General features: G+C 39.1%; 1 protein-coding gene and 1 long non-coding RNA gene across 3 annotated transcripts in view; one reads left to right on the top strand and one right to left on the bottom strand.

Moving 5' to 3' along the window:
- Positions 1 to 10,676, bottom strand: part of LOC138047149 (septin-2-like) — a 22,646-nt gene extending 11,970 nt beyond the window's left edge. Inside the window, exons 1-6 of one of the 2 annotated variants that reach the window (XM_068893877.1) lie at positions 10,554 to 10,676; positions 9,342 to 9,445; positions 8,152 to 8,238; positions 7,881 to 8,004; positions 2,788 to 2,922; positions 962 to 1,079 (exon numbers count right to left, since the gene is read on the bottom strand). In XM_068893877.1, the coding sequence (XP_068749978.1) occupies positions 962 to 1,079; positions 2,788 to 2,922; positions 7,881 to 8,004; positions 8,152 to 8,238; positions 9,342 to 9,432 (555 nt within the window). In that variant the 5' untranslated portion in view covers positions 9,433 to 9,445; positions 10,554 to 10,676. Of the gene's footprint in view, positions 1 to 961; positions 1,080 to 2,787; positions 2,923 to 7,880; positions 8,005 to 8,151; positions 8,239 to 9,341; positions 9,446 to 10,420 lie in introns of both variants that reach the window. The other variant, XM_068893876.1, reaches the window with a different exon arrangement.
- On the top strand, positions 4,836 to 6,175 carry LOC138044807 (uncharacterized). The gene is made up of 3 exons (XR_011131509.1): positions 4,836 to 4,936; positions 5,170 to 5,275; positions 5,827 to 6,175. It is a non-coding gene; the product is annotated as an uncharacterized lncRNA (long non-coding RNA).
- Positions 10,677 to 12,500: the final 1,824 nt, after the last annotated feature.

Here is a 12,500-nt window from a genome sequence, read left to right as displayed (position 1 = left end):
AAGTGATTTTCGCAGGAAATCTTAAGAAAAGAGACAGTTGTAATATAATCAAGGTATCAGATCCTTTTGTCAAAGAAATTCTTGAAATTTGGCCAAAAGCAACTTTTGAAGAAGGCTTAATGTCAGGTGATCACTTTCTTTCATCACCTTTATGGTACAACTCCTTTGTAAGAGATATGAAAACAATTCCAGTTTTCTACAAAGACTGCTTTGTTAAGGGAATTAAAAATGTCAAGCATCTAATGGACAACTGCCGCAATTTTCTTTCACCTACTGCCTTCCAAAATAAATATAACCCAAAAGTCCAACCTTGAGCCTTTTATGGACTAATATCTGCAGTCAAAGGACTCTACTTGGGTATGAAAGTTTCTTGTCTTACTAAATTTGTGACAAAAGTCATCTGCAACCGACCAGGCTAGTTTATAGGAAATTAGTAGCAGAAAAGAGTGAGCCACTTAGCTCAAGTCAACAAAAATGGCTTGAGGATCTTAATATAATGATCAACTGGAAAACTGTTTGTAGAAAGAGTCAGGGTTTGCTATGATGCAGAAATCGTGTGTTTGCGTTTGTACGCAAATAAAATCCAAAAGATGCATCATCAACATTTCAATGTTTCCCAGGATGCAGGGCACTGACTCAGTGCACACAACTTGCTTTCATTTGTCAGACAGAGTATAATCTGTTGTTTGGGTTACATGCAAAAAAAAAATAAAAATAATAATTTAATAATAATAATAATAATAATAATAATAATATTAATAACAAAGTAAAGTAGTGGTCGTCATATTGGATTTAGCCATGCAAAGGAGACTGGTGAAGATGACTAAACATCCGGGAAACTTAATTGAACTCCGGTCATGTTTGCTCGTTGATCGATTGAGAAATACAAGTACAGATTGCTCACTACAACAGAACTGAATGCAAAGGATGGGAAAAACCAATAATCAATTGATGTCAATACCCTTCTCTTCATGCTTTCAAGCTCAGCTGGAGTAAGGGTGTCCGCCTTGCCAATCACTGGAACTATGTTAACTTTATCATGGAGCTGTTTCATGAATTCAATGTCAAGAGGCTTTAGTCTGAAAATAAGAGGTGACAAAATGTAAGGTTAGCAGGGGTTTCAATAAAACTTATCAACCCACTGACTCCTTACATACATACATATTTATTAATCCTTTGAGTGAGGGACATTATACAGGATGCTAAAAGGTCAAACGGGTCAGATGGGAGTAAATTAAAGGCTACATAAGAGCCTGACATATAAAGCTTACTAGAAAATACTTAGGTTGACTATTATCATCGTCCTTGCAGAATACTTAAATAAATTGATGGAGGTCCTACTTGTTTGTTAATTAGAGCACCAGATGATTTTTTTGTTTATCAAATGGCAAGTGACATGTTTTGTACGGTACAAGAAATACCTAAATATTTCTATATTACCAAGAAAGTCTTTTTTAAATTGTAGTAATTTTCTTGTTTAATAGCGGGTGTTTTAGCCGATGGGATGTAAGACAAGGCAAGACAAGAGGCCACCCAAAGTCGCAGGCAACCCGAAGGCTACCTTTTCCTTAGCTTCTACCATAACTTATGACATCTGTCGCAACTAACAGCAGGGGTCAGCGCTACTCCAATCCCGTTGCATGCACAACTTGTCCCCAGTAATACTTGCACTCATTTTACCCACCACGAATGATGGAAAGCTCAGGGAACTTTGGAGCACACAAGCTGGGATTCGATCCCGGAGCAATGGAATGCAGTCTGTGAGCGATACCCACTACGGTACGCGCGCTAAAATGCTTGAATAATCGACCAACATACAGTTAACATTTCTTCATCTACTGCTTTTTAGAATTATTGTTTTCTCACGTTCATAAACCATCATTTATCAGGGGTTTCAATAAAATTTGATGTAGGCAGCTGGTTGAAATCAAGTTGCTGACTGTATCAGAAAATCTGGAAGCTCTGAAATGAGATTTCCAGCGTTCTGGGCACCAAATTGCGCACAAAAGATAAAGGAAGATGTCTTATCAACAGCGACACTGAGTGTGCAATTAAGTGCATTCTTTTGATAATTTCCAGCGAAGGAAGATTTGGAAAACCATTTCAAAAGGGAAATTAACGACTTAAACGTTACTTGACGTTTCGACAACTTGATGTCATCATTACTACCAATTTCAAGCTGCCGTGAACGCCAAACATTTTTGCGCATTTTTTCAAGCACGAATTGAAACATTCCGTTTGTCTACCAAACAAACCGCAATAATTGTGTTCGGTCAACATGAGAAATCAGTTCTGTCGAACAATAAGAATGTCATTTTAATCTAAACGAACGAAAAGGCTTAACCAATAAAACTAAACGAAAACTTTCCTGTTTTATTAGAAAACAAGTCTTGATGCAACGATGACTCAATAACAAGCTTTTTGTGCATAAAACGCCTTGATATGTTTGCGGATGTAACCGTAAACGTAATTAACTTACATAAAAATTGCGATGGTTGGTCCAGACAAAAATGCGGAAAAAAGTTAGCCGTTCACTGTAGCTCAAAGATGGCAGTATCAAATCTGATAAATATTTTGAAATTGAGCTTAAAAAAAGTACATTCAAGTCCATCAAAAATGAATTTTACTCTAGATTTCAAGGAATCCTTCAATTAATTCAATTGGGGGGAAAAGTAGCCGACTTCTCTGAGCGAAGTAGCCGACGCTTTTCGTCGGCCGTCGGTGCTTATTGAAACCCCTGATTTATTTAATTTTAAAGTTAATTTGGGAATACTTAAAAAGCCTTACCCATGCCCAGTAGGAGCCACAAAATAGAAACAGCAATGTACTCTGCTATCAACAATGTGACGCCGATTGAGACCTGACTCGTCTCGTAGGTAGCTCTCGAACTGCTCCTTTACGTAATTCAATATGGGATGGAAGCTGTGATTTAAGGGAAAAAGTATTAATAAAACTGATAATGCTTATAATATAATCATGGTATTGATAAGTCATCTCACATGCTGCACAGCATAAGGTTGTGTTTTGAAATTAAATTCAATTTGATGTTTATTTCCCCCACTCTTGGATATTCTTACTGAATTTCAGGGGTTACAGATACTATTTACGGTATAATTACGACAAGAAAAATTGAGAAAATTGTTGTGTTAAGTCCGAATCCAGTTTAGGAATACATCTGTGTGAACAAATGAAAATAACGTAGCCCGTACGAAACGAGCAGATCTGCAGCAGATCTGCAACAGATCTGTTTTGACATAAGCAGATCATCTGCAGACTAATTTATCGTCTGCAGAGTCTGTTTTCAGTCTACTGCAGACGCTGAGCTTGAATACACTTCACGATGTTAAGACTGCAGACGAAAAACAGACTAACAACAGATCTGCAGATTATCTGCAGCGTCTGCAGATGATCTGCAACACGTTGAAGCCCAAAAACCGGATCGATAGATCATCATTGTATCGTGACTTCGGTATAAACCTTAGTTGGATCAGTCATTACTGGTGTGTTTTGAGATAAATAAAATAGTTCGATTGTACAGATAAAACGATAGTCGAACATTTAAAATGCGTTAGTATAAAGAGGGTTATAAATGGTCAGCCACTTACATACAACGTGTTAGTGAATCAAATAATACGTCAATTGAACACTTAAATTAAATGATAAGTACTCTTTTGACCTTAATTTATCCTTATTATATAAGAATTAGACACACATACCTGACACATTTTTTCAATAAAATTTAAGAGCAGTACTGCAGGGTGCATTGGTGTTAAATTCTCAGTTCCAAACGCTCAGGGAAAAACATTTGATCGATCGACATATCAGTGTTGATAGAACAACGATACGAAAGTTGAAGTCAACACGTGAATGAATCATAAAAAGTGCAATAAGATGGTTAAATTACTGTACTGTGATTATTTTTCTTGCCTACATCATGAGATGTTTTTCTTATCAGTTGTCGTGATTGACGTGAAGGTCATGCCGACGCTGAAATCGAAAACACTCCGGCGCTCCTCAGATCTGATCACTTTTCTGGACATTCAATAAGCTACGGACCCATGAGCACTAAAAGGCCGTTTACACTACAGAAAAAATTGGGGCTGGACTCGTCAAAAAAGCGGTACGGACCCATAAATTTTGTAAAGAAACACTGGAGTTTTCACAGGGCCATAGGCGCCTATGGCCCTGCAGAAACTCCAGTGTTCCTTTACAAAAGTTATGAGTCCGTACCGCTTTTTTGACCGGTCCGGAACCAAATTTTTCCGTTGTGTAAACGGCCTTAATTAAGGAAGTTTCCCTTCTTAAGTATCATTATCTTTGAAGTTCAACATGCTTCAATTTTAGTGCAGGGGATTAACTATGCTCAACTTGATTAGTGGCGTAATCCATCTCAAAATAAGATCATTAAAATCTGCAATCATTCCATTTTTAAAAGTTTTTGTGGCTTTGAAAGTTTGAGTCGTTACTTTCTTATCCCTTTGGAAACATAGACATAGTCAACTTGTCAGTAAAAACGTTGCGTGATAGCGGTAAAAACACTTGTGGTATAAACACGATAATCAAGGAGTGACTGAGTTCCGAGGGTCAACGTCACATTTTCTGCCTATATAAGGAACCTTGGACTGGGGGAGCTATCACGTACTCGGTTTATTCGAGACCTCGACCCGTTAAGCTAACAGCATTAAAAAACTATGTCCCCGTTTAACCCTTTCATCCCCAAGAGTGCCAAATGGCACTTATAGATTTTACTCTGTCTAACGCCAGACGATTTTACTCTGTCTAACGCCAGACGATTTTACTCGTCAATGGGGAACCCCTCGGGGCTTAAAGGGTTAACACCGTAGACCAAGGATCACGGCTAGCGACTTGCAGATGATTTTAGACGAAGACAAGGGTCAAAAAAATGCTTGGATCTACTGCAGCAAAACGAGTGAGGGTGAGTACAACGGTCATTTACTTAGCCTGAGTAGCATGGCAGTTTTGTCGAGCCGGGCGGTTTTTCTGCCCTCGTCCGCCTTTATGACTTAGCAACCAAAACCGCTCATGCTACGCAAGCTATCATTGACTAAGAATGCTTGAGCCGAAGCATATTTTTGTCAAGTTATTCATTTTACCTCACCGTTTTGTGCCTTGTCTGAAAACCTTTTTGCTTTTGCTTTTTTATTGTAGTTAACTGTTGAGATACCGGAGCATCAAGAGGATGATATTCTCTGTCTTCTTAGGCAGCAAGAAAACTGTGAAGTTGTTTCCATAAGACCAGTACAATCTGGAGAAGGTAAATGCTATTTATCACGATTTTTCCTTCCTGTTTTGTTAGATTTTATTTCGTCTTTTAATTTACCTACCCGTATCCTCTTCGCACTGTGTGCGCGAGGGAGTTTTCTTTAATTCTTTGGTAAAGGATTCCAGTTACCTTCCGTTCTTCTCATTAGCTACATTATTTATTTCACTATTATTTCCGAAAAGCGCGCCACCTTTGCAACGAATATCACTTTGAAACTTGATGCCCTTTAGTCTGAGGTTATGTCATCCTTGATCCTGTTTCCGGCAAAATCTAATTACTCATTCATTTTATCGCATGTATGGAGGTTTTCCCATCGGAATATATATAAATTGACTACTATAGCAATACCGTAAATGTACACTGAGTCTGATGCTCAGAGACTGGACAAAATGCCTGTACAGAACATCGCACTTCTAGCAGCAAGAATTTAAAAAAAAAACACAGCAGATTCCTAATACAGTATTTCCACTGTGGTTGCACAATTCTGCCAGTTTCTTGCTGTTCGTCCATAAGAAAAAAATGTTTCCTTTATTTATTTCCAGACCGCAAACGTTTTGCCGTGCCGCAAGAAGATGGTCCTACGCCACCAACACCCTGTTCGTCTCTTCCCAAGAAATAAGACGTCGGGCGAACTCGCGCCTCCAGCAGAACAGCCACCTACAGCTGAATCTGGAAGAATCGAAAAACATGAAATCGCTGTTCGGACTTGTAATTTCTGCCTGCAAACGCCGTGTATCAGTGTTGCGGTGCGGCGAGGATAACGAATCACACCAAACACCGCAAAAATTACAAGTGGTTCTGGAGAACTCTTAAATACTGTGGGCAGTATCTAGTTTACTCGATCTCGTTTCTGTAAATAACCTGCCAAGCAAACCAAAAAAAAAAAAAAAAGCATGCAAAGCCTAGCCTGCGAGCAAGTTCCCTCGTTGCTCGCAGTCTACGCGAGGCTTAGATTCTTGAAAGCAGTGGTTGCTACTCGAGGGTTTTTTTAATTCATTTGGAATGCGTTGAAAATGTCACGCTAAGAAAATACTTTAAATTCCTGCTGGTGATATTATTTTGCGTATCTATCAGCATTAATCGTTTACTTTTGATGAATAACAGACCGAATTCCTCTCTCTGTCTTTTAAATAAACGTTGTTTGATTGGTGCATTTTGTGGGCTTTTTTTAAACCGGATAGGCTGATTTCGTCTGCAGAGCGTCTGCAAATTTGCAGACTTGTTGCAGATCATCGCTGCAGACGCTCTGCAGACATTCTGCAGATATTCTGCAGACATTCTGCAGACATTCTGCAGATGATCTGCAGATAATCTGTAGATCATCTGTAGATTGTCTGCAGATCTGCTACAGATGTGCCAGCAGATCTGTAGCAGACTATAAACAGATCTGCTCGTTCCGTACGGGAGGTTTTCCAAAGGAACAAGTACACAGAAAACAAAACAGTTTTCACCACGAGGGCCCGAGAACCAATGTATAGTATTTTCTGGACATAAATCTACAATAATTGTAGTTTGACATTAATTTTCTACAGACCACAAACTTCTGCTGTTACGGGTAATGCTAATAGTGTACTACTACATCAAAGGCTGTGCTATGAGACTGTCTTGAGACATGTCCATGCCATGTAATCTTTATTCTAGCCATACGTTCAAAGTGGAAATGGAACACTGACAGGTCTTGGTTATTCCCTTCTGGAATGTTTCTCGAAAAAAATGTGCCTCGATGTTGTCACTTCAAGATCAAGGACACAAGATGTCTTGAATAACAACAATATTATAACATGTATTCTCTCAAAAATTTACACATGGTCATACTGTGGTAAGATTATACCGCCTGCTCCATCCTTAACAAGCTACATGTACATGTATACCAAGACCAATGAGAAAAAACGGGTTCCTAAAAGTTACTTGTAAGTTCTGTTGGGCAGAATTCATACCAGGATGGGATTAAAAAAGCCGTTTTGGTACCTCTTAGGGTGTTCAGCCTCAAAAGGTCCACAGAGGGAGCTTTAGCGGTACCTTCTAGGGTATTGAGCCGAAAAATTACGACAGGAGACATCTGACAGTTAACTAATTTTTAATTTTGTTTATCACCGCTGTTTGCTTTATTTTCTTAATCTAACTACTTTTTAATTTTGTCTAATTAAAACCCATCATTTGGTACCTCTTAGGGGGTGAAATTTATGCCACACCAACAAGACAGTACCTCTAAAGGATTCTTTTCAAAATTTCCGACGAGCACCCGTCCTTCTTATATGGGAGCACCCCTCCCCCCCCCCCCCCCATGCTTGCACCTAGTAGGGATAGAATCCATAGTCCAAGCACTCAGCTCCTACCAGTGGGATCACATTTGGGCTGGCTCTCAACCCTTCCTGAAAGGTAATTTATCTGGGTTTTCTAATTATTGTTAATTAACCGGACACTTTGTGTTGGATATCAAAATTAGGCACACATCTAATTATACTTGCCTTTCTGGACATAAATGAGCTCCACGAAAGCACCAATCACTTAAAAACTGTGTTCAGGTTTGCAATTTTTTTCTTAATCTTTTAGATCAGGAAAACACCCTTAAATTTTCATTGGAAAAAACACTAACCTGTCTTTATTGTCCATGCCATCGCCATATCCTGGCGTATCAACCACCGTCAGACGTAGCTTCACTCCCCTTTCTTCAATTTCAACCGTTGAAGTTTCAATCCTAACAGTTCTCTTCACGGCATCTGCAGTAATATTCCATACCAAAAAAATTAAAAAATTTATAATATTATTCTCCTACATCAAAATTAACTGAAGGAGCTACCTGTTGGGCCACAGTTTTTCATTGTTCACTGTTGAGTTAATGATAATACACCAAATCTGAAACTCACCAGAAACTCTGGGGATTTTTCTGTCTGAATAAAGATCTGTCAGGAACAAGCTGTTGATCAGTGTGGATTTACCAAGACCCGATTCACCTGAAACAATAATTTATTAGACCTATAAATTCTATGAAATTATATTGCCCTGATGAGCAATTAGTCATTATATATACATGCAGATCTCTTTAACAGACACTAATTAACAATTATTCCATGATTGCATGTCGGATATGAGATAGTAAATAGCCAACGAAGTGCATAGCACCGAGTTGGCTATAACAAGTCTCATATCCAACAGGCGCGAATGGAATAATAACAAATAAGTACAAAATACGAGCGAAAAAAGTGAGCAAATCCGAGCAAAACCGAAAAAACTTGATGAGAACTGATGCGATGTTGTGTAAGACCTTATGGTCAGACAAACGCAGGCTCATCACAAAAACATTTCTTACTTCTTCGTGTACTTCTAAATGTCGAAATAGACCCAAACTTTCCACAAATTTTTTTTTTTTCACTTTCTGGCAAAAAAAATTGAATAGCTTAGCAACGCTCAGCACAATCATTTACCATATGAGGTCAAACTAAGGTATATGAGCTGATAACCGAGATTAAGAGAACCAATGTGAGCACAAGAAGTGCATTGACCGAGGTTGAAATTTTAATAACTTGTATTATTTAATATTAACTCCACCACTTGATGGAGAGGTTGGGTGCCTGAGACATCCAGGGGCTTCCATGATAATTGGCAGCCTTCTTCTAGTCCTAGATACAGATTGCTCCCATTAGTGGAAAATCCTGGCAACCCAGCCATGAGCCTGTCCTACAGGTCACAAGCGCAAGATAGTAATGTGCATGGTCTGTCCTACTGGAACATAAACAAAAATTTCATTTAACTGCATCACAAATAAGGTGTAGGATAAACAAGAGGATACTGATGATATTCTTTTCAGACCCTTGATCGTGTACCTCTCACCATTGAAGCAATCAGATAACAAAAACAATAATATTGTTATGACCTATATCTGACTTGTGACCTCTGCACATCAGTCCACTAAGGAATTTATAAGCAGTTGAGTATGGTCCACAACAATGAACTGTTTCTCACAATAATTTACAACATTCTGCAAATATGATTCAGGCCCAAATTTGTTGCTAAAAAAAAAGGCTTAAGTGCTACATAGCATTAAGCAATGACTCACCTACAACCATTAAAGTGAACTCAAATCCCTTCTTCACAGACTTGCGGTGAACTTGATTGGGTAAGTTTGCAAAACCCACGTAGCTTGCCATGGTTTCAGGATCCCTGCAGGGAAAAACATTCTGATGCACAGAGTTGCAGATAAAAGAACATTGCTTTTTATCACATCCCACCAAATTTACATAATAGTGCTTGCCTTTCTTCAAATTCAATTATTTACATTAACCATGCAGCAGTTGGAACAAATACCCATTTTCTTATATACAATACTGTCTCGGTTAAAGAACAAAATAGATTACTGAAAGACTCGATTCAGAACCTCCCTATCCTGATAATTAACCCAATATGGCTACCGTCTAATAAACTAATTATAACAGAAAAGTCATAACATCTGTAATTTCTCTCCCAGAAATTTAAGGTTATCATAGTTTCGTCTCTGATCATTCCAATTTTTTTCTACCTGGGATAGATCACAATTCTTTTCAGGAAACAAGCCAAAAGCCTTACGTTATATAGGATCTAGGATGAGTGGACGCGCAAATTGTTCTAGAGGTTTTAAATTCGTTAAGTTCTAGAGGTTTTTTGAAATTCAACATTGAAAGGCCCCACGAAGAGCAGCGAGCACGACCATTATAACCAAACGAGTGTTAATTGTTTACAATAAAAAGTTTGCATTAATACAATACAATACATGTATAATGACTTTATTTTGCTTCGAATTTAATCATAATTATAATAAGAATTGAAAATATCTCCGAATCTTTAAAAATAAAATACCCTTCACGAATTGAAGATGTACAGGAGGTCAGTTTTAAATCTTGATTTGGTCATAACTTGTGAACTTTGTTTTGACTTCATGAAACCATGAACTGTGATATGATATGTCACAAATAACGAGTGTACGAAACGTGAGTGCAATTAGCGACCTATCATCGCGAAATCCGGCGTTTAGCCTGGAGGCAGAGCTAGAACATACAGTAACAAATTTTATCATCGTTTCTCTGAAAAAAATTCAATCGTTTTCGCCAGAGAAAAGCATCTTTTTTGTGAAAATATAAGAAATCTTAACCAGACATTTACCTGCATAAATGCGCCATTGTGTTCCATGTTAGCTTATATTTTGGATTTCCCGCGCGCGATGGATTTTGGAACGTGCAAGATCGAAAGCAAATTTTGAAAACTGACTAACACAAATGGATACTTCTCATCTCACCTTATGTCTGGGAAAAGTTGAAAATGTATGCAGTGCGGGGAAGTGTTATGTTTGGGCGAGGTGTTCTCAATTTGATGACTTCATTTATTGAGTGGCTCGTCTACGACAAATCCCATGAATACCAGCGATACCAAAGATCACATGTGCGGAAATTTGCAGGGGGCAGTAAAAAGAAGGAAACGGTACTCTGGAGGGTGTTCAGTATAAAGGGGAATCAGGGTCACTATTCGCTTTCTAAACAGCAGAGGCGCACGAAAGGGCCAGCACAGCTGATCTCTGTAAGGCACAGCGTAACAAAGACAGGCATGGCCCAACACGGACGGGCACAGCGTAACCCAAACCCATTAGAAATCCTAACAGTTCCCAGGTGATCTGGTGACGTAATTCGAAGGACTGGGGAGAAAGATTTTGATGCCGTATCCCACAACCGCGCTCGGCCTTATTTTCGAATTCAACATGGCAGTAGCCTGCGAGCAGGCCCTCCGAGGGACTGGGAATGGGGGTAGAATGAGAGCCTGCCCGCAAGGCTTTGTATTCTGAATGTCGCGTCCAAATTTTGGACGCAAAATACTGATTGGCTGAAATGAAATTACCTCGTGACGTCACCAGTGACAAGCTCCGACAATAAGACGCAGAGATGAGGTGGTCAGAAATGCGTCTGAGAAAATTGTAGAATGTTGCAATTTACCATAACTTTACATAATTAAAGGTCGGGCGACGCGATGCAATGGCTTCTCTACTGGAAGGAAGGAAGTTCTATCTCTGTTATCCACAGGATTCGGAAAAAGGCTTATTTCCCAACTGTTTTTCGTAGCGGCCAAAATACAACGAGGGCGACTTCATGTCACCGTGGTAGTTTCCTGTCCTCGACAAAGCATTATCGCTGATCACATTTGGACAAAAATGGGCCTTTCGGCTGCCTCTGTTGCTGATTTAACGATAGAGAACGATAGAGGAACTCTACACGATTTTAGCAAGTATTTGGTTAAGCCGAAAAGGCGACTCCACAAATGATTGCTCGATCTCCTCGTAACTCCGCAAATACTCAATAAACCTTTGAAATAAATTGGTGTAGGTATTAGAATATTGTAATGTATGTAATGTCTTGATTCATTAAAATAAATTAAAAAAGATAACCCCGCTTCGCTTTACCGAAATTTGGCAGCAGTTGTGGTCGACGATTCTCACACAGAGGAGATGCGGTCAGGGAAAACGAATTTCTCTATTACGATTCCCGTCGTTTGAAGTTTGTGTGCTTAATTTTTCCCTAACGAACGAAACATTTTTTCCGCGGAAGGGACTTCGACGAATTACCGTAATGAATATTCAGCTACGCTTTACAGCATCAGCAATAGTTGTTATAGGCTTTTCTGGCGAAGTCTTCCTTCCTTTACAGTTTTTTTTTGAGTTTCTGCCTCGAGCAAATTGAAATACACAACGGGTGGCTTTCTGTTTTCTGTTCTTTTTTCAATGTTTACTTCGGGTGCGCGCTGATTGGCTAATTTTTGACAGCTGTCTCAGCGTGACATCAGGATTCAAAGGGATGCGTGCAGGCTCTCCTTCTCTCCCACCGAGGAGAGAGAGCCTGCTCGCAGGCTAACATGGCAGAGGCGAGGTTAGATCTTGTCGGGTCTACTTGACGGTTCATTCAGTAACAGAGGGGGACATTGGGATTTTCGGTTTTGCGGTTTTGGCTATTTTTTAGATCGGTTTTTCGGTTTTTGTGCCACAAAAACTTCGGTTTTTCGGTTTTGGTGTTCATTGCGGTTTGCGGATTTTTCGTTTTTTTTTTGCTTTTGGTTTTCGGTTTTCGTAGAAAATACGAGCGGTTTTTCGGTTTTGTTATCCAATGTGCTTTTTGGGTTTTCCTATTTTGTCCTATTTGGGTTCCCGTTTCTTAGATTTGAGCGGCAATTGATCTCGAATAGAGTGTTTAATCTTTATTTA

This window comes from Montipora capricornis, chromosome 4 (assembly GCF_036669925.1).
Source record: "Montipora capricornis isolate CH-2021 chromosome 4, ASM3666992v2, whole genome shotgun sequence".
NCBI lineage: Eukaryota > Metazoa > Cnidaria > Anthozoa > Scleractinia > Acroporidae > Montipora > Montipora capricornis.
This window is presented reverse-complemented; position numbering and strand designations above follow the sequence as displayed.